We start from the raw sequence: 22057 nt of genomic DNA, 5'->3' as shown, positions 1-22057 counted from the left end.
TTGGTGGCATGCGATACAAGAACGAAATATCTAAACCTTCCTGTGAAATGTGCATTTTCTCCTCCACCTGTCACTCTCTTCACCCATTTGCTCCCCACAGCTACCACTAACTCAGTCTCTCTTGCCTTCAGTTGTGTCTCTGTTCTCTCTTTCCCGCTGCATCTGCCTTTCTCCCTGGCTGACGTCTGTGTTGTCACTCTTCCTTTAATGGGCTGAATGAGAGGTTTGGAATGGAAGCGTGACAGGAGTGTGGTTCCATGTTTCCATTTTCAGACCGGGGTCAGTGCCAGATCACACCTTCTTGTGTTTGCTTCGCACCAACGCTCCGCAGGGCATCTTATGTAAAAGACAGTGGGTGTGTTTGTGCATGTGGGTGTGTCTGTGTGTATTTGTGGGACAGAGAAAGATTGTGTGTGTGTGTGTGTGTGTGTGTGTTTGTGTCTGCGGGAAATAGAGTGTGAAACTCCTCTCAATGTCTCTGCTGTATGTGTTTTATCTGCACAGGGGGAGATGAGCACTCTGTGGCAGTCTAATCAAACTAAAATAATTACGATACAATCTGATAATCATGGATCATTACCAGGGCACTGTGGTTCTGATCTTTGAACATGTTATTATTAGCTGTGTGTAATGAAGGCGGACTAGGATTAAAAGCTTATTCTTCTCACGGTAAACGGCTGGCGATAATAGCTGCTCTTATTGAGGGCTGTTTCACATATAAAGTATAAAATGTGGAAGGTGAATAACCTATTTGCAGTTGTGTCTGAGGGAAATCTCTGCTTTATGCGGGGGTCAAAGCACAAAGTGACCTGTGTTAGTCAATGGGAAATTGGTGGGGCCAGACACTTGGTGACCTAGTGACTACTCACAGGGCAAGTTTGTGACTGGCTAGCTAACTGTTGACTCGCTAGTCTTTGTTCTCTCTGCTGTTCTGTTTACATCTCCGTGGTATTTTGTTCACCATTTTCAACCATCACATTCCATAGAAGGTTGATTGAAGAGGGACAATAAGCGCTTCCTGCTATCGAGTTTGCCAACGGTCAATTAGCAAACCTGTTAGCCTATTATCTTAGCAAAACTTGCTAAGCGGTTTGTCACTAAAATGAGAATAGCTGGTCCACCTTAAAGGTCAGTCCACCTTAAGTGAGCCTGTGAGTTGTCGCTAACTTCGCGACATTTATTCAACGACAAGAAGCCTTAACCGTACCCCCACTGCACTGCTACGTTCAGAGCTATAACGTTTGTGCTAACTTCATACTCAACGTCACACACTCACGCTCTGTCGCTCTCTCGTTTCCTCTCTCTCGGCCGCGCACTCGCTACGTTACGCACATAACCTACGCACTACGAACTTAGTTATTCCTTAAAGGAGTTTTCTGCTTAACACGTTAGTTTTAAATACATCTTAAAGCTGCAGTGAAAAACAGAGCTAAGGAGGAAGTGCAAAAGTTGAGTTTTCTCTCAGATCACTTGAATTACAATATGCTGAAAGATTTGTATGGAATTGTCATCAAACAACGCCAAAAATAGAGCTTTATATGAATATATGTTTAGAAAGAATTGCCTCAATGCTTAGGCCTAGGGAAAGGTTAATGGTGCAACACAGCTGATGAGCTACGACAGCTTCCTTTTATTTTGGACTCTCCATCCCCTCACTGGTCAGCACTGTCGAAGCTGCTTGCTATTGGTCAAAGGCACCAAATTTGCAGAGCGTTTTTACAGATTCATTTCACCAATTCGGGCAGATCCTCTGATCGCAACTATTTCATTGGAATGAATTTATTTCACACGTTTTTACCGTTTCAAATCCTGGTTTGACCAGGCCTGTAGTCAACAGTTTCATTCTTTTGTGTGACTTTGATTCTGTCGATTTTACTTCCAACCAGACACGACATCCACTGAACGCACTACCACTAATTAGCATGCTTCAACTACAGTAAAGAAACTAATCGTTGAAATCATCATTTTGTCAGAATGAAAACAGCCAAGGATCTCCATGGATGTCGCGGGGGACCATGCCACTAACAACCCGTCAGTTAATCCTCAGAGTTTAAAGGCACTGAATGGCTGCCTAATTGCAGCATTTTTCCATTTCCATCCTCTCAGTGCAATTTCTGAAATGAGTGCAGGCTCCCAGAGGTCCAGGTAATTGGTCCAAATGCAGTCCTGACTCACCTCTAAGCCCCCTCAGACACCCTCTTATTAAAGCCATATCTATTGTGAACACACTGTTACTGTACAACGACCTTGCCTTTTCTCCCACTTACAGTTGTTACAAATTAATTTTTTTTTTAAGTTTATTGTGAAATACTGCTTTGTGTCTTAGAAGATCCAAAGCAAAAATAAAAAATAAAAAAACATTTTGACGTCTGGAACACCTTGGAGGTCTGTTTCATTCAGGTGGATGAGTGCCTAGGAGTGTTTGTCGTCACTTTGCAATGTGTGTTGACAGGTAGTGGGTGTTTCAGACTGAGAGGTGTCACTTTCTATTAGAGCAGCTTAAACCTGTCCCATTCAGGCTCGCAGCACCGCAAACTAAAACTTGGGAGAAAAATACCCAAAAATTCTAAGAAGTTTGATTTATTGCCAGTTTATGTCACCACCAATTAAATGCATTCCACAAAGACATAAGTCATTCAAGTGCATCGTTTAAGCAGGAAAATACAAACAAAACAGACTCCCAGAAAAAATTTAATCAAAAGCCATTTCGAAGAATTCTAACGACATGCCAAAAATAAATACTAAGCACACAATGTTCTGTGTGTACCCATTATAATGATGCATTCTCATCTAGGAAAGAATATCGACGAGACTAACTGAGCGGCAGCACTTCTTCGTGGATTGATCTTGTGTACCAAAGTTTCCAACAAGTTTTCCCCCTCGACGCTGTGAGATGACGAGCAACAACAAAAAAAAGCACGCTCACAAGCAAACCCGAAGCTCTCTGCAGATCTGCGAGGAGACGCAAGGAATTTAATACAAGCCGAAATGACGCTGCGTTTTTTTTCTTCAAGGCTTTCTTTTGTCCTTCTGACAGCAATTCAGTCGTCTGGCTTGTTACTAGACTAACAACTTAACACTTCGCTTCAAAGGAGGGCTCAGAGTATACAAGGGTGCAGAGGACGGATGGTTACATCTTTTTTTCAGGAAACAGACAGGGTCAAGTTCAGCCCTGTTGGGGGACTATTTAAGTCTGAGACACAATATCTGAGATGCTTTTAACACAAGATGCACTTGACAGTGTTCAGAAAAAATTATCACATTGTTTCTGCAGGCTGTTATTCACAGTTGTTGAAGTCAGAACATTGTGTGTGTGTGTGTGTGTGTATGTATGTGCGTGCGTGCGTGCGTGCGTGCGCGCTGTAATCAGAAAGATGCAGGGCTGAAGATGGAGCACAGCAGGCCGCACTGCCGGGAACAGAAATAGTGCTTTTACTCCCGCTGCTGCTCCAAAATCAACTCATTTCTTCTGCGCGTTTCCGTGTGTTTGTAATGTTTGCAGATGGATAATAAAGCGGTCTAACTTTTGTCACGTGCCCAAACTTGTGCTCGTCTATGTCAAACGTTTAAAACCAGAATTTCACGGCATTTCATCTCTTTTTCTGTTCTCGCCCTGTCTGACTGGATACCAAGACAGAGAAGTAAAGAGTTATTATGCTAATTACTCAACAGAATGTCTTTGTTTTGAGGAAGACAGAGAGCAAGAGAGGGGATAACAATTCTTTTGCAGAGATGAAAAGCAGAATGCTAATTCGGAGTTGCCTGGGGAGACACAGAGCGGCAGACAATGCGGGAAGAGATTTTCTTTTTTTCCCTTTAAAGAGTATCACCTTCTTTGTATTTGCATTCTCTACCGCTTAACTCTACGTATTTCCAGCACATAATTTCCAAAATGACACCCCGAATAGAGTCCTTGCAGGTGTATGTGTTTGAGCGGCCATCATGTGTACTTGTGTCCATGTTTTTGTCCCTCTATCGTACTTACACGATATCATAATTGAAGTGGGAAATGGACCCCATGCAGGTGTGGGTATTGTTGACCGCAGCCTGTTTAGAGCCGTGTTGATGATGATTGGATATAATCTGCCTACGTGGAGACGCATGGTGCCAGAATTGCAAGTATAATTACACTGTATGAGAACAGAGTGAGAGACAGGGGAAAAGAGAGGTGGAGCGATTGAAAGTGGCTGGTGAGGGGAAAGACTATTTATAGCTGATCCCTAACTGTCTGTCGATGAGTGGCTGGTACTCAATGTAGAGAGGCTGTGATTGGTTGATGAGTGTTTGGCTCTCAACAAGAGAGGTTATGGTTGGTTTGTTGACTTGTCTCAACCAATAAATAATGTCACATTTATTGTTTTGAGACGCATGTTATTACTGCAAAGATAAGTATTAGTCAACATTTTGGGAAATACTCCTATTTGCTTCTCTGTTTTTTTGGGCTGCAAGTTCTTTTTGTTTTCTTTTTTTTGCGGCATTTCAGCCATTTAATGGAAAGAACAGCTAGATAGGAAAGGGGGGAGAGAGAGGGGAATGAAATGCAGGAAAAATTGTCTCAGGTCGGACTCGAACCCTGGACCTTCTGCGTCGAGGCATACACCTCTACACATGTGCACCCATTCTACCAACTGAGCTAACCCGGCCACTTTGGGCTGCAAGTTTGACGAGAAGACCGGCACCACTCTCATGTCTGTATGTGAAGCTTCAGCCAGTTAGCTTAGCTTAGCTTAGCATAAAGACCGGAAGCACAGGGAAACAGCAAAAGCCTGAGGTGTAAAAACAATGTGCTGTTTTAGAAGGGTTATGTGCCGGGCTATTTCTTGGCCAGGAGTATTAACTTTGTGTGGTCATTTTTAGACTTTGCTTTTTGTACAAATTAAACAAACAAGATATGAATGGGTTTTACAGGTGCTGGTTTGAACAGAACCAAGCCATCTCTTCTCATTTAACTCTTGCCAAGAGAGTGAATAAGCGTTATTTTCCAAAAGTAGTAGTAGCTGAACTACTCCTTTTGAAATAATCCGGCTAGCGTATTTGTTGCCGCCATTGGATTAAATTGCCATTTTCCCACATCTCAGCATTAACTTTGGTAAGTACAGTGTTATCATAACAGGAGGGACATGCAACAGCTGTTCTTTCCTGTCATAACTGACGGGAAAGAAAGTCCAAAAAACTCCCAAAAATAAGTTGTAATAAACCAGAATGATCCTTTAATTTAGCTACTCTTTATCTGGTGTAAAACAAAAAAGACAAATGTCCACTATTAAATTGGACACGTTGTTGTTTTAATGACATTAACTCATCATTTTTCTTTCTGTCTTTGTGTCCCACAGGTACTACAGCGCCACCATCCTGCAGATGTCAGGAGTGCGGGACGACAGGCTGGCCATCTGGCTGGCTGGACTCACCACCCTCACCAACTTCCTGTTCACCCTGCTGGGAGTGTGGCTGGTGGAGAGAGTGGGGCGCAGGAAGCTCACCTTGGGCAGCATCATAGGTACGTCACTCAAAAATGTCCCCGTCACGTCACCGACAGGTGTGACAAATGCCATACCTCTCCCTGCAATCTGACTCATATGTTTTATTCTTGCCCGTTAGTTTTTTCCTTCTGGCAGAGGTACTTTGATAAAAATACTTGTGACGACTGTGACCATCTCTCCCCATATTGCCATATTCGGATGCCCAGAGGATTACAATAGATTTACATTGAAACAATTAGACATCCTTGCTTTCACATCCTTACTGGCGAGACGGCATCTCCTTCTCCATTGGAAATCTACAAAAGCCCCTTCCCTTAACATCCCTTAGCCTCAATGGCTAAGGGATGTTATGTTTTTTCTGAAATTAGAAAAGATTAAATATTCTCTGAGAGGTGACTCCAACAAGTTTTACTGTAAATGGCAGCCCTTTTTAACTTTCTTTAAATCTCTTCCTTCTTTTTTTTTTTTTTATTATTATTTCTTGGTTGTACTTTATTTATTTAATTTCTGCTTGAGTGAATTTGTGAATGCCTGAATGTTTTGAACTTTGGATTTTGATTGCTTTGTGTACTCGTTTGTTTACATACCGTATGGTAAAAAAGCAAAAAAATGTCATCGTCACATAGAGATGTCTACAGATTCTAACAGTCACGCTCGCGTGCTACGTGTATCATTTTCCTGACAGGTACATGTTTGAGTTTGAGTCTGCTGGCCATCGGTTTTCTGATGTCCGCCCAGCACAGTCCTCCTGTCACCTTCCACCCTTTAGACCCATCTATGGCCAACTCTACCTGCTCCAAATACCAGTGAGTACATACTCCGAATTCACTTTGGTTCCAAGTAGCATTCATTAAGCTACAATGGACCCATTGCTGCTGGAAAACTGGCTTATGAAGCTGCCTCCTCTGCTATGGAACAAGCCACTCTTATCATCTACCTTTATTACATACCACAAGTAAAAAAAAAAAAAACAAGTTGCAGCACATATCCTGATGTTACAATCCAAATAAAAACTTCTCAGGACCTGAAATTGATTGGTTTAAGCCCTGAAATTAGTCCCCTCTGCTAATTGCCATCTCAAAGATACTATATAAAGGAAAAGCATTACTCTGCTGTTTTATTCCCCTCTTCACTGAGGCTGATATAAGGTGTAATTATTCACATTTTGTCACATTATGCACAGGTGTAGATGAAAACAGAGCGTTATGCCAAGACCGCTATTCACCGTGGAGCACCTCTGCTCTTTGTAAAAGCACTCAATACTTGCAGTGTCAGAGTATCAATCCAGAGTGCAGGAGAGCCCACTCAGTGGTGGAGAGCTTCAAACGATTCTAAAATAATATCTGTGGGGAAGCCATTGCACGTTTTCACACATACATTACTAGGGGTGTCACGATTTCGATTTTTAAATTGAAAAATGACTGATTTGTTAATCACAGGATCAAACCGTAAATATTGGTGTATATGATTTGTATCATCTCCCAAACCTTAGGACTGAATCCGCACTACACTACAATTTGCTGCAAAGGGCACACACACACACACACACACATACACACACACACATACACACACACAAACATACATACACACACCTAGAAACAACACATCAGATGCCTCTATGTCCCAAATTTACTCTCACTTACACAGACTCTAGATGAAACTCGTGTGTAATGACGGCCTTTCATCATAACAACAAACAACGCCTAATGGCCTCTCTGTCCAGCACCCACACACTGTGACACACACAAACACAGAAGTAATTTGAAGAGATGAGTGCTTTTACCACACTGGAGTGGCTTCATTGAGTTCACTTTACTCCATACGAGCGCACACATCCCCTCGCTGACCACGGCAGCATCGTAGGAGCCCCAGAGCCACCACAGGCCTCTCACACTCGTTGTGGATGGGACTGTACTCTTAAGGTGTCTCCAGTGGGCTTTGACTATAGGTTAGTTGCCTGGGAAATGATGCAATCTCTTGGATATGTTACCTATAAATGAATAATTGTACATGCCCCTTTAGTTACTGTTGCTATGCCTGTCAAACGTTTCCATTCTCGCACGGCCCATACAGAGTTTACAGTGATATCGTTTGTCCTCTCAGAATTCTTTGAGAATTTCTTTTGAAACTATAGGTCTTTGGCGACGCTGTAATTGACCAATTGGAATCGAGTATTTAACAAGAGTTTACAAACGTCAGTGTCAAATGTTAGTGTTTTCAGTAGGCTGACATCACACGAACAGGATCATAGACGTTGCATACTTGCACGCTTTACATTTCAGAGGGAAAAAAAGCATACGTTTTTTTACAATATGACATTATCCGTCAGTTTGGGGGAAAGAAATGACCCACCTGAAAGGTATTACGTTATCAGTCAGGACATTTTATTATATTATTGTTATTACATTATTGGGTCTTATCACATTTTCCTTCAGGTAAAGTGCAAATTTATTCCATTTTCAGGCATTATTCCATTTTCAGGAAAGTATTTCATTATTGGGTGCTACAAGGGATCTTAAACAGGCAACTGATGGATACATACGTGATACTGTACTAAAAGATCGAGGCTAAATCCAGGTAATAGTCATCACCAGTCAGGACCCACTGAGATGTAGAAGACGTGAAAGTAAAGAAGAAGCATTGTTCTTGTATTGTAGTCTAGAGCTAGTATATACTTACTATATAGTAGGGCTGGGCAATATATCGATATTATATCGATATCGTGATATGAGACTAGATATCGTCTTAGATTTTGGATATTGTAATATCGTGATATGACATAAGTGTTGTCTTTTCCAGGTTTTAAAGGCTGCATTACAGTAAAGTGATGTACTTTTCTTAACTTACCAGACTGTACTAGCTGTTCTATTATTTACCTTTTCCCACATAGTCATTATATCCACATTACTGATGTTTGAAATGAAATTTATCCAAAATCTAAGTGTGAAGATATTTTGTTAAAGCACCAATAGTCAATACTACAATTATCGTTGCAGTATCAATATCGAGGTATTTGGTCAAAAATATCGTGATATTTGATTTTCTCCATATCGCCCAGCCCTACTATATAGTACGCTTTGCTAACACATAACATAATTTATTAAAAGACCAACATTTGACACATTTTCAACTGCATGATTTGAATCTGAAGCTGAGCTGTTGCATGTCCCTCCTCAGCTTCCCTCTCTGTTTCATTGTGCTTCCCTCGGGACCTAATCCACGGTTTTATTTTGGTCTAGTTGACCTCAGTGTGAAATTAGAGCAAGGTGCCCTGCACACAGGGAGGCTGCAGCCGGCAAAAATAGACCTCTGAAACAAAACACACATTTCATGCACTCCCATCAGGATCACAACAACAACAACAACAGACCTGATGGAACTGCAATGTTCCCTTTGTGGAAAAAGCCTCTTAAATGTGGACTGCTTACCACATAAATGACTACGGCACAAGACATAACAGTGAGATATGACGGGATAAAGACGTAATGATGGTGAATGCAACATTTGTTTGTAGATTGCTCTTAATTTTGATTTATCGCTTCCTGCATGTGGGGAACAGTCCATACATTAATTTAATTTGGGTAATGAGGCAGATCTCAATTAGACTCTCAATTAGAGGGGGTGGGATGCTGTTTTCTGTCTCGTTGAAGTGGTATAGGCGGACATGTGTATATTTAGAGTTGGAGTGCAACTCAACACTTTGCTTTTGAAATCTGTTTTTTTTTTAGAAAAGTAAAGGAATGTGACTCCAAGAGCTAACCCCGCCCGCAGGATGATGGGTTGTGTTCGGGGACATTACAGCTAATGTGTCTGCTTGTTTTGGCTTGCAGGCTGTGTGAGCCATGCATGCTGGACCCTGGATGTGGTTTCTGTTACCGTGAGAACAGCTCAGCGCTCCTCGCCTCCTCCTGTGTGCCAGTCAATAAGGCCTCCACCGAGCAAGCAGCATGGGGCAGGTGAGTCACGGGAAGCTGCGTGAGTCTGTGCATGCGTTAGGATGTAGCACCCATAGATGTAAGCAGCAATTATATATTATTAATAGACATTTTGACACATTTCACACTGAATTGAGATCCAGTGTCAGGAGTGATTAACAAAAGCCAACGGGTGTGCCCAACCCTCTTCCAGATGCTCCAACTCCAGCCTGGTGAGAGATGAGACCTACTGGGCCTACAACTACTGTCCCACCTCCTACTCCTGGCTGGTTCTACTGGGTCTGGTCTGCTACCTGGCTGCTTTCGCTCCAGGTACACTTGTCATTTCACTGTCACTTTTATCCTATAATACACTATTAATAGTCTTTGGAAATCTAAGATCTGTTTTTTTTGTATTCTTCCCATTGCTATGTTAAATTTAGGGCTGCAACTAACTGTTATTTTCATTGTCAATTAATCTCTCGATTGTTTTCTCGTTTAATCGATTAGTTGTTTGGTCTATAAAATGTCAGAAAGCGGTGAAAAGAATTGTTGTTTTCCAAAAAGCCCGAGATGACGTCCTCAAATGTCTTGTTTTGTCCACAACTCAAAAGATATTCCGTTTGCTGTCACAGAGGAGAGAAGCAACTAGAAAATATTCACATTTAAGAAGCTGGAATCAGAGAAATCTTTGAAACCGATTAATCGATTATCAAAATTGTTGGCAATTAATTTTATATTTGACAACTAATTGATTCATTGATTCATCTTTTCAGCTGCATTGTAGCTGCAGTTTACCTTAAAGCTGCGATGCACGTCGAGATTGGCGGTTCAGCGCTCCATTTTTATCATCTCACACAGTCACACAAAGTGGTCATTAGAAGACGCACTGCACCTCTCCACCGAGCCTCCGGTTGGACGTCGTCTCCTTCCTCTCGTAAAGTAATCCCACGAGGCGTATTTATCTCTCGTCTCTCCGTCCCAGGGATGGGTCCGATGCCGTGGACCATCAACTCTGAGATCTACCCGCTGTGGGCGAGGAGGCACCGGGAACGCCTGCGCAGCCGGAGTCAACTGGACCTTCAACGTCCTGGTGTCTCTCACCTTCCTCCACCTGGCTCAGTACTTCACCTACTATGGTCAGTTTCTGGGCTGCAGAATGTTGAACAACCAATTACCTTTTTAGAGCTTTTATTCGTTCTTTTTTTTTTGTGGAAGGAGAGGGAGACAAAGTAGGGAAACTCTATCATGATTTTCTTTTTCTTTTTTTTCTTTTTTTAAATCCAGACACCAGTCCTGTCAGGTTCAATCACTACCAGCCATGAATGCTGTCAGTCCTCATCTAGTCTCGCATAGCCACACCTTCCTCCACAGCGCCGCAGAGGAGGGTCTGGCTAGTCCACACAGCGTTCTGGGGATGGGAGAAAAACGTGCTCTGGTTTATTGGCATTTTTTTTTACCCGTTGGGGTACTTTGGAGTACTGCAGGGATTTTTGCATGATTCCCAAAATAATTATACTGTAATAACAAATGAATTTAGTGTTGGATGCTAAACATTTGAAATGTAGGCTAGCATTTAAGGGTTTTTCAGTTACAAGGTTGCCGTTAAGCCTTAACAGGCACAGCGCTGTTTTGCGCTGTTCAGGGGGCATTTCAAAGGGGGTACATTATTGAAAAAAAAGTCTGAGAACCACTGCTTTAAACCAATCACAGTCGTCTTGGACGGCGCTAAGCACCGGACGGAGCAACGGTGCGGCTCCAAAATAGCCTCGGGAAGGAACTTGTTTTGGTGGAACGTGTGTACGTTCAAAGGTTGTTTTAGTCGTGCAACAGAAAACTCAGATTGGACAGATAGTCTAGCCAGCTGTCTGGATTTACCCTGCAGAGATCTGAGGAGCAGTTAACCCTAGTCCTCAGAAATCCACCGGAGTTTAGAACGCCAACACAAAGAAAGCAAGAAGGTGACGGACATCCGGAATTTCTGGCGGCAATCCCGGGAACAATCCCGGGGAAGGTAAACGTCGTCGATATATAGACTAGTCCTCGTCCAGTTATATGAGTCTTTGTGCAAACCTCTCAGCAGATCTTGTGTAACATGCCTAACATACATCCTGACCTTACGTCAAAACCAGCAAGGAGGTAGCAGCTGATTGACACCCCCGATGTGTTTCCAACCTTTCTTCTTCCATACGTCTTCAGTCAGTGTGACTCAACAGCAGGGATCTCCTCCGACAGGAAGGAAGTGACCTTTGGTGGAGCTGGCGGTCGGTCGATCCATCAGCGGTGGTTGTGGAGACATCCGGAGATGCAGCGGGTTAACGATCCATTTGAGTCGTTCATCCATTCATCCATTATGAGAATCGCTCGCCGAGAACAAAAAAAAAAAAAAACAGTGTCAAAGCTGAATAAAAAAAAAAAAAAGAAAACAATATGCCTTTGCCCTAGAAATGGTAATTAGCATAACGCACACTTCCATGCACTTCCTCACTTGTATCAAATGAAAAGTATCAATCTGCTGTGACAAAGAGCAAATAGAGATCGCAGTTGTCAGGAAATGTCATTGAACCTCTGTCACCGTGTCTCTGTAGGAAAACTTGTTTCTAGGTAGGTGTAGGTGTGTGTGTGTGTGTGTGTGTGTGTGTGTGTGGTGTAGTAATGCCATCTTGACAGGGGAATGTTACTTCAACTATTTTAATTATTGTATGGTGACCAGCAGCCTGAAAGTAATATTTTAATCTGTTAACAGATTTTCATTTGTCAGCGCACAAACACACACACACACACACACACACACACACACACACACACACACACACACACACACACACACACACACACACACACTCTATCTCCATGAGAGGTTTGTGGGCAGTCAACATCCAATATTAGCTGATCCACCGTCACCCCCAGTGTCTCTCTTTCTGTAGATGAATGAGAACAAAAGCACTTCCAAAAAGCTCTCCCAAAGGGGGGAGGCAGTGTGTTTGTGGGTGTGGCTGTCCTCGGTGACAGTGTGTCCTTTTGTTTCGCCTTCCCCAGGAGCTTTCTTCCTCTACTCCAGCATGGCTTTGCTGGGTTTCTTCTTCATCTACGGCTGCCTGCCGGAGACCAAAGCCCGGCGTCTGGAGGAGATCGAAGCGCTGTTCGAAAACCAGCTCTGTTCCTGCGGCGCCTCCGATTCGGACGAGGGACGGCAGGTCGAATACATCCGAGTCAAAGGTTCTAACTACCATCTCTCGGACAACGACGCGTCCGACGTGGACTAGAGAGAGGTTTTCCGTTAGCTTCTGTGATTACTGAAACAGTGCAGAGTGTCGCGTGGTATTTTTCTTTCTTTTTTTGTGCGTGCGCGTGTGAGCCGAGGAGCCGCTGCTTACCCTCGCTATGAGGTTCAGAATCCCAGCTTGCTTGTATCATTAAGTCGAGCGAGGTTCACTTCCAATTCAGGAATCCAAAAATCACCGACAAGTCGAGGACATGTCAGCCTATTCTCTGAATTGAGGGTGAACCGATGCCAAATCTGGAGTCAAACCTGCTTTAGTAGACCGCTGCGTCTTCAACCACGCACCACAAATATCTCAATTACGAAAGGCTAAAACATTGCCTTTTTTCACACATAACAGTAGTGTTTTTTTTTTCGTGAACACTTGGACAGGAAACACACACTGCATGTACAAAATACAAGGGGCATTTTCCTCTCTCACGAAGTCCACCGATGGTGATGTACGTTCCAAAAGAGGCCCCAGCTCAGTATCAGACTCATATACTGAGCTGGGGCCTCTTTTGTATTAGGAACATATTACTGCTACTATCAGTAATATGTTCCTAATATTTTGTACATTTGTTGACTAAATATATTTTATGATTTATTTACCATGTTGTACGTACAGTATACAAAGTAAAAAGTGATCCAGCCATCCTACAGCATTGTGTCAGAAGATGTGTCCATTTAAAGATACAGTAAAGATGGTCTTGAAAACCAGGTTTGTGCGCCCACAAAACCTTTGTTGACATGACAGCAGTTGTGACTTCTTGTCGACCTGTAGTACCATTATGCCTTTCTATATGAAACACATCTCAGTTACATGTTGTTGAAGCTTGTAGCATAGCACACTCATGTCAGTTCCTCATCTGATGACAGTCTTCGTTTGTGGTTCTGATGTCTTTTTATGAAAAGCAAACACCAGAGATGTACAGTATTTATTGTTTTAAGTTTAGAAAACAAAACGTGAATTGTCAGTTGGTGCCTAAACAAAACTCACCAAACTCACCAATCTAGTAGCACTGAAAGGAATAAAAGTTCTGTTGCTATAGTTTATATTTATTAATGTATTCATTTAAATATGTGTTGCCACAAAGTACTAATTGCTTCAGCCTGAAACTTTAAAAAAACTACATAGACTATCTATGTTTTTATTTTTATTTTTTAAGTTTCAGGCCTGCAATTCTTTTGCATACCTGCCTCTAAAAATAGCCGTTTTTAACATTCGATTATACTATGGCGAGTACAGCCTCATGTCACTCTGTTACTAGGTTGCCAAAAAAAACAATATGAGCCCATGTTATCAACCTGGGTATTAAACGTGTAATGTCCACTACCTAAAACCATGGTTTTATGACTGAGACTTGTATTTGAAGTATTTCATTCTAGCCTAAACATGATTATATTAGTGCCTGTGTATTGTGAAGGTCCCTTATGGCCGTTTTTCAGTCCAAATCCCTGAAGTGGATGTTTTACTGTATATCATGTTAGATAATTAAGTCAGCATTGCTTTTTTTTATTATATATATATATATATATATTTTATTTTTTTTGACATGTACATATTTGCATTTCACCTGTGATGGAATGTTATTTTTTTTACTATCATTTCATGTATTTGATTTGGGTCTTCCTCCATAGCCTTACGTACAAATAGCAGAGCATATCATCTATGTGGTTCTCGTGTCAAAAGTCGAGGAGTAGGCTTTAGCGTAATTTGCCAATGTTGTTTTGTAAAAAAAATTGTGAAATTGTGTGAGGTTACACCTTGTTAGTCAAATACACATGTGTAATATCTGTGTAGCAAAAAAACTGTTTGAAAGTAGACTACGGAGTAACGTCGTGTAACCAAACCAAACAGGTGAATGAACAGGCCTGCGCTGTCAATGTGTCCAATGAACAGGTGAAGGACAGTCCATCATTTCTGACACGTGGGTCCTAACCCTATCATCATTTAATAAGATATGATACCTCTTTTTAATAAACTTTTCAAATAAGAAGCTGTTTATCGAATACCGTGGCACAATGTAATGACATTTCCAGTGCCAGTCAAGTTGAATGAAGTATCTGCAAGTATTGTGATATGTTTGGTATTGTCAAGGTGTCCCCTTTACATATGGACGCTTATGAAAGCAATTAATGAGTAGAACAGGAATTAGTGCCATTTTATTTATATATTTAAGACTAATAAAATGACTTACAGTTTAAAGGTGGGCGAAAGATGGCTGACTAGAATTCAAAATGTGAGGGTATTATTTTATGTTAGATTTGCATCTGGTCCAGGATGTCTTACAAAAAAACACACAAACTAGTTTTGTACTTAAAGTATTATTCCAGTTAAAACGCACACAGATGAAGCTCCATAACAGTGTGTAATTAAACTTGTGTTGACCAAATATTTGGCGTGATTGTTTCAGCTGTTGACATCCAGTTGTGTTAACACTGTCCTCTACCGCCGCGGCGGGGACATTTAATGTGTACTTCTGGTGAAATTCTTTTCTATGTGTGTTTCTACAGTTTATGAGGAACCGCAAAAAATACCAATAAAAAACAAAAAAGTGCTGTATAGTATATTTGATTATTGTTCAAGCTGTATATGTTTTGCTAGAGTTTATATTCTAAATAAAAATAAATATCTTCATGAAATCTTAACACTAGAATATGTATACGGGGAAAAAAATAAACTTATGAATCAGAGTAACGCTTTGGCGCTTTATTTCACCGTGTCTCTTACAACACTACACACCAAACACTTTGAGTCATTGATGTGGTTTATATACTTAAAACAAACTATTAAATAATGCTTTGAATAAAAAAAAAAAAAAAAAAAACATGCACAGAACAGGCATGTTTTTTTTCTTCCTGCTGCTTCACCCACCTACATTACTTCCTTCCTCTGTTTGAGCATGAGCAAAATGTCAGCGATTTCCTGAAGTGTGTCGCCCTCTTCTGAGAGTCGGTTAGCCCTGGTGGCAGACGTGACCTCCTCCCTCACTTCACTTGAGAGGTCTTTGATCAGACGGCCATTTTCCTGTTGCCCCCTCTCATCTCTGCCCTCTCTATTCTCCTTACCTAAATCAGAAACGAGCAGAAAACCATCCATATTCAAACAAAACACCCATGTTTATTTCTGTCTATGCCAGTGGGATTTGCAATCTTTTACTTCCACGTTATACCTCGGATGCCAGTCGTGCTCGGAGCGTCTGGGAAGGGGTTTCTGGGTCTCTGTAGGATCACTTTGCCGTCTTTGCTGTTGTTGGCAGTGCATTTGTTCGTAATGCTGCTGCCTGGTAGGAAACCAGCTGTGGATTTCTTCTTGGTCCAGGGCGTGTGCTTCTCTCCACTCCTGGCCTCGCCGGATAAAGGAGTGCGTGTGCCTGGCTCGGCAGCAGTATCGGTGCGCCTCCCTGTGGCTGGATGCCGTACTGACACATCAACAGGTGGTCGCCACAAGTTAAACCCAGTGGCTTCGGTTGCGCCGTCCGCAACGAGGCTGCACTGAGTCGAGGCGTGACGCGTCTCAGCCGCGGGGCTGCCGGCAGTTTGAGTTCCAGCATCTCGAGTCTCACTGGACGTTCTCTTGCATTTGCACAGCTCTGAGCTCGGAGTTTGAGCCGGAGCCTGAGGAGAGGCACACTGAGCTGTGTTGCTTCCCTTCTGCCGGCTGTTACTTTCTAGGGCTTTAACTTGGAAAGATACGTTCTCCATGACTTTCTGATTTATCTCTCTGGAGTTCATTTTGGGTTTCAGGAGCGGGGTGGGAGGCCTGGGCTTGGTGTGCCTTTGTTTTGGATTCCCCTGTGTGTGTTGCGTCCCCTGGTTTGGGTTCAGGCTATCTGCACAACAGGCTTGGTCCATGTAGGAAGAGGCAGCCTGGAGACACGGCTGACAGCATTCTTCATCCTAAAATACAGTTAGAAAAGTGAGACCCAACAGATACTGCTAAACAGAAATGACCAAATGAATGATTCCTATTGCTGGCAGGGGTTGACTGGAGGACTGTTTGTCTGCTAAAATTGCACTAATTCTGCAGTCACTTACGTCATTTGAGTCTGAACTGCGGTAACCTCCACTACAAGAGTAACTTGGCGAGTATTCACAGTCATTCATAGGACCATTGTCGTGTTCACGACATGCTGCGGGAGTGGAAAAAAAACATCTATTCAATGTATTGTCTTCTCTCAGACACATACACAATAAATGGAAAGCTTAATTGGAGATGCTTAGGAAACTTACAAAAGTGCATGTCAGTGCAGTTGGAGAGCTGTGAATAAAACAGAATTAACATGTAAAACTGCAACTTCCCCACATCCAAAGTGCACGGTACCCTCGTATATACCTCTATCAGGATGAATTGACAAATACTGTTAGAAGCTCTATACAACAGCTGTGGATGACTCAGGTTATAAAGATTTTTTTATTGTTGATTTTTTTTTTTTTTAATCAATGTTGGTTCCATGCCAGTTACAAACTCTACCACCTAGTGGCAATAAAAGGCTATCTTTACACACTCACATGTATGTGATCGCTTCCCTCCACTACCATGCGCTGTGGGTCAGGGACAGTTCTGACAGTGAAGAAAAAGCAACAGCGTAAAAACAAACCATATTCCAAATCAATGATAAAAGTGTTTCATTATATTCCATGTGTAAACACCTACTGTGGTGCTGGCGTTTCATCTTTGAGATATATCTTTGAGTTTCCTCTCCCAAAATGAACAGCTGAAAAAAATCTAATTTGACGTTAACCTCAACAAGAAAGTCGTTGTGGTTCATGTAAAAGGTTTCAAGTTGTCTTTACCTTCTCTTTCACATTCTTCAGTGCTGAAGCCCCTAAAGACATCCCCCTCAAAGTGCTGCTCAGCTTCTGATTGGTTAAGAGTGAAGTCCAACATGGGCTCCTTGTCCTCGGGTTGGTTGAGACAGAAGGCGACCCCGTGCCTTGCTTGGTCCCTGTGAGCCTCTGTTTTACTGTGATAACACACATTATGTTTTTTGAGTTCTTACAAAATGACAGAGAGAACATAAATCCATCACATTCTTGCGTGGTTCTGACTCTGGCTCTGGACTTCTGAACAGGACTCGGGGTGCTGTGGGTGTCTCCGGTTGGTAGGGGGCTGGGTTTGATCCACAGGACCAGGGGATACAGTCTGTCATACCTCTGGGTTGGGAAAAAGGCTGAAACTAGCAAACATAAAATCAGATTGGATGTTACAGTAGCATCACATCTGGGAAGACACTGTCACATTTGAATGCCCAAACCTTCATAGGAGATCATAGTTAGCTCCCAGGAAAGGTTGCTATTGCTATTTGTCAGTGACCAAAAACTAATTTAATATTACTTCTGGCACGTCTACAGACATGGAGAAGTTTTATTTGTATTAAACAGTGATTTACAGATGAGGTCTATACCGTCGTGCCGTTACGGCTTATTCAGACCAAAGTATGCAATCTGCCGCAGAGTTGTACAGCGGTGTGGGAGTGTTACCAAATGGCCCTGTCAGGCCTGCTGACTCTGTGTACCAGTGTTCTGCTCTCTCTCTCTCTCTCTCTCTCTCTCTCTCTCTCTCTCTCTCTCTCTCTCTCTCATTGTTTGTCTTAATTGCAGTGGTGGAGCCAGGTGTGCGGGAGTCAGGTGTCCAGCTGCTTCTCATCAGCGCCAATCAACTCAGCTCTTCCACTCAACTTTCACAGTTAAGTCTCGGTCCAGCCAACTTTTGCTAGTTAGTGCTACAGCCCTGTGTTTTCTGACCTCTAATCCTGTTTCTCGTGTCATCAGATTGCCGTTTGGACCTGACTCCTGCCACCGCTCGTGCCAAGGACCCGTTTCGGACTCCCTCAACACCAGAAATCCCATTCCCTGGATCCAGCCTGCTGCGCCCCGCTCCTTCTCGGATCACTTCGGATCTGCCCCCTGGAAATCTGGACTTTGCACACTTGAGTACATTCTAATAAACGTCATCATTTACTCTCCTGGCTCTGAGTACTGTCTGCATTTGGGTTCTAATAGTCATTCCCACCTAACGGGCCCATTTGTGTGACGTCCTGTTGTGTTCTTTAACCCCCCCCCCAATGTAGCACAAGTATACTTAATATTTCATAATAATTGTTTTCCGTCAGATCGTTTATAGATCTCAACATTTCCGACTGACTTGAAGGCAGCTTTATTTCACGGAGAACGAGAGAAAAGAGACGTTGTTGCAGGAAACGGTCAACTGTTACACAAACTCCTGGGCAGTTCAGTGCTTGATTCATTTTTCTTAACCCTCCATAGTTTTTTTTATTTATTTTTTTAAACTTTCTTTTGGCAGCGATTAGACACCAGGTTGTTTACGGTTTGATGTACGGGACTCTCACACCGCTTCAAAGAGGACTAACGAGACTGATCGCCTGTTACATGATGGGTCTAAAAGATTTTTAGTTTGCACATTCTACACACAGTAGGAACCAGTCTGGCAGAGTCTAAGGCCTATGAAGCTTCATGTGAAGTTGAATGTTCCCATGCCTGTGTAATAAATGTAACTAACTATGACATAATGTGTAGTATCCCTTTTTTTTTTTTTTTTTTTTTTTTTAAAAGACGAAAAAAAGTTTTTTCACTACCTTGATCTGCTCCAGCCCTGAGGTGTAGTGGGGGGATAGCTGTGGCTGCATCTGGCTTCTCTGCAGGGGGAACATTCCTGTGAAGACCTGTTGCCCTAAATTGACTGATTGTATAAAATGTACTCATATTGATTAGAAAATGCAGTTACCATTATGTACGTCACTTCATAAGTGTGTTCTATAAAATACTAAACAACACCACCTTGGCCTGAGGAAGTGGATGTGCTGGAGAAGGGGCTGAGGGGGTCGGTTATGGGTGGCAGGTAGTCCGATGCACTGTTGTCTGAGAAAGCTGACTCCAGTACTGGTGACAGCTGGAGGACAGAAAAGTAAGCGACTTTTTAGCCAGGGGGTCCTAACATTTGTTCACGTTCAGCTAATTTTCCCTAAGACCCCTCTATCCATTATCTGTAACAGCAGGTCCTTTGGGATGAAGCCAGAGGAACGGGGGAACATGCGCTAACACAGGGAAAACATGCTAAGTCCACACAGAAGGGTCCTTTCTGTGAGGTGACAGTGCTAAACACTGCAACACTGTGCCCCTCCATTTCATAAGATAAGAAATGATTTAAAAAAAGTGCAATATGAATAGCTGGAAAGTGACTAACCTGCCGACACTTGAAGCCTTGGGGAATGACATGCTTTCTATTTCTTGTTACTTGAACACTACACATCGAGACAGAATACGCACAGTTATTGTTGGTACTCTTTTGGAAAATGTATTCATTCATATTTGGGCTGCAAACTACTGATTTTAGATAGCCAAAAAGAAACCCCAATTGAACCTTTTATTTATAGGCCAGAGGTTAGACTCAGCACTTGAATACAATGTTATAGAGTCAGTATCTAGCACTCTGATCTAGTGGTAGACCTGACGATACAAACCACACTCCAGCTCTACCTGTACTGAGGCTGTCCCTCAACAAGACACAGCTGGGATGGAGAGCAGGGGCTCATTGGGAGTACCAGGGGCTCATTTCTCTTATGCTTGGATCCTATTTTAGTGCTGCTAAGAACTGCCACTTTCGGAGGATCTGAAACACACAGACATTGTTTACTTACACCATTTGCCATACTGAAGGACTGATGAACATAGGCATTGGTGGATAGACATAATGTATATTATCCACAGGACATTCATATTTGCCAAATACTAGTGTTATTTAATGTTTTACTATTTGGAAAATACTTTATTTGCATGCACTGCACCGTCTGAGTCGGATCTCTCACTATAAAACACATCATGAATATTCTATTTTTTAGCCTTTTAGACATTTAATTTGTTTGAGATAAAGACAGTAACCTATAAGGAGGGCTAACTCTCCCTTGTTCTCCTGAACTGATGTAATGTATAGGAGGGCTAACTCTCCCTTGTTCTCCTGAACTGATGTAATGTTTTTCCTTTCAGCTTCAATTTTTGGTAACTATAACCGTTGTCTTATAATGTTATGTCTGTTACAAACATTAGTTATCACCTTTATTTTCTTTCTTAGCAGCAATCTGGTTGACGATAAACAAAGTCATCAGGTCCATACTACCAGAACTCGTGCCTCGAGGGGATACTGGCAGAGCGATTCCCAAGTTTTTTAACTTCTGTTGCATTTTTCTCTTTACAAAGAACTCCTGGGGAAAAAAAGAGCAACACCAGAACATTTAGCTAGACGTATTCACAAAGACTAACGTTATAGCTTTTGTCTCGTAAAGTCGTGGACATGTAATTTTACTGTCTCACCCTCTGCTTTTTTGCATCATTCTTCACCACAAACCGGTTCCTGCAGTAAGAGTCGTTACAACGTCAACGTTACCGAGCTTAGATAACGTTACTAACGTTAACATTAGCACGTCAACATTAACTTAAACATTCCCCCCTCCTCTCTTACCTTGAACCTCCAACCCAATTCATTTTCAACGGCTGTCCCTATCAGAGAAGCAATTAAATAGTAAGTACAGTGAGTGTGAAAACAACTAGCTAGCTAAACTAAAGTGAGTGTAAAAGTTCAGAGTAACGTCGCACTGGTAGCTAGTTGTCTAACGTTTACTAAAGCTGTTGCTTAGCTAGATGTGTAGAGATGCGCGAGGAACAACCACTATCGTTTCACGCGCCACTTAGAAATGTTAATATTCATATTCATTTAATCACTTGTGTAAAGGTGGTTAGTGTTGCTTCCAACAATATATTTTCCTGGATACAAAATTACTGTATAACATACTTTTGTCAAAAACAAAGATTCCCTGAAAATGTCAGAAGTAACGTTACTGTATCTACATAAACATTACTTTGTTTACGTTCATCACGCAACCAATCGTCTTGGAACACCGGGGGGCGCGACCAATGGAAAAAAGCCGCTGCAAAAGCCTAGCTAGGGTGGAAATAAGGAGCGTCAAGTTATCGGAAAAAACTACAATAAATAAACTAATAATAATAATAAAAAAAGACTCATACGTCATAATTTTGCATGAATGGAGAGGGCATGGTAGTTCCCACTCTAACCGACTATAACCCATTATAGCTGTATTGTTTCACTTTGAGTGAAAATATTATCATGAAAACGATTAAGCTAGATAGGCTGTAACGTAACATGTTGCTATCTTTGTAGTTTCCTTGCAATAAGTCAGGCGAATATATAATAAAAAACCATAAACAAAGATAATCTACTCTGCCATAAACTTGACGGCAAGCCTTATATATACTCTAGGCCAGGGAAAGTTGACCTTGAGTTTTATTTTGACAACTATAAACCGGAAGTGCAATTCATGTAGTCTGTCTCGCTCAGACATTGGTACAAAAAAAAGAGC

At 42.0% G+C, this 22057-nt stretch overlaps 2 protein-coding genes across 3 annotated transcripts in view; one reads left to right on the top strand and one right to left on the bottom strand.

The window, feature by feature from the left end:
• Positions 1-15220, top strand: part of LOC120553633 (proton myo-inositol cotransporter-like) — an 84583-nt gene extending 69363 nt beyond the window's left edge. The window contains 7 exon segments of the mRNA XM_039792263.1: positions 5334-5497; positions 6166-6286; positions 9314-9439; positions 9612-9730; positions 10383-10438; positions 10440-10536; positions 12437-15220. Of these exon segments, the coding sequence (XP_039648197.1) occupies positions 5334-5497; positions 6166-6286; positions 9314-9439; positions 9612-9730; positions 10383-10438; positions 10440-10536; positions 12437-12663 (910 nt within the window). The 3' untranslated portion in view covers positions 12664-15220.
• Positions 15221-15357: 137 nt separating this feature from the next.
• Positions 15358-22024, bottom strand: LOC120553631. 2 transcript variants are annotated; one of them, XM_039792260.1, is made up of 16 exons: positions 21539-22024; positions 21142-21179; positions 20994-21033; positions 20737-20884; positions 20163-20295; positions 19870-19927; positions 19464-19575; positions 19262-19365; positions 17715-17842; positions 17460-17629; positions 17320-17380; positions 17175-17226; positions 16896-16923; positions 16701-16795; positions 15836-16562; positions 15358-15731 (listed from the first exon to the last, which is right to left on the bottom strand). In XM_039792260.1, the coding sequence occupies exons 1-16, from the start codon at positions 21764-21766 to the stop codon at positions 15538-15540; spliced, it is 2316 nt and encodes a 771-aa protein (XP_039648194.1). In that variant the 5' UTR covers positions 21767-22024; the 3' UTR covers positions 15358-15537. The 2 variants fall into 2 exon arrangements, with proteins under 2 accessions (XP_039648194.1, XP_039648195.1); XM_039792261.1 differs by lacking the exon at positions 21539-22024 and adding an exon at positions 21472-21527.
• Between the last annotated feature and the right edge of the window lie 33 nt (positions 22025-22057).

This window comes from Perca fluviatilis, chromosome 23, assembly GCF_010015445.1.
Source record: "Perca fluviatilis chromosome 23, GENO_Pfluv_1.0, whole genome shotgun sequence".
In the NCBI taxonomy this organism is placed as follows: Eukaryota; Metazoa; Chordata; class Actinopteri; order Perciformes; family Percidae; genus Perca; species Perca fluviatilis.
This window is presented reverse-complemented; position numbering and strand designations above follow the sequence as displayed.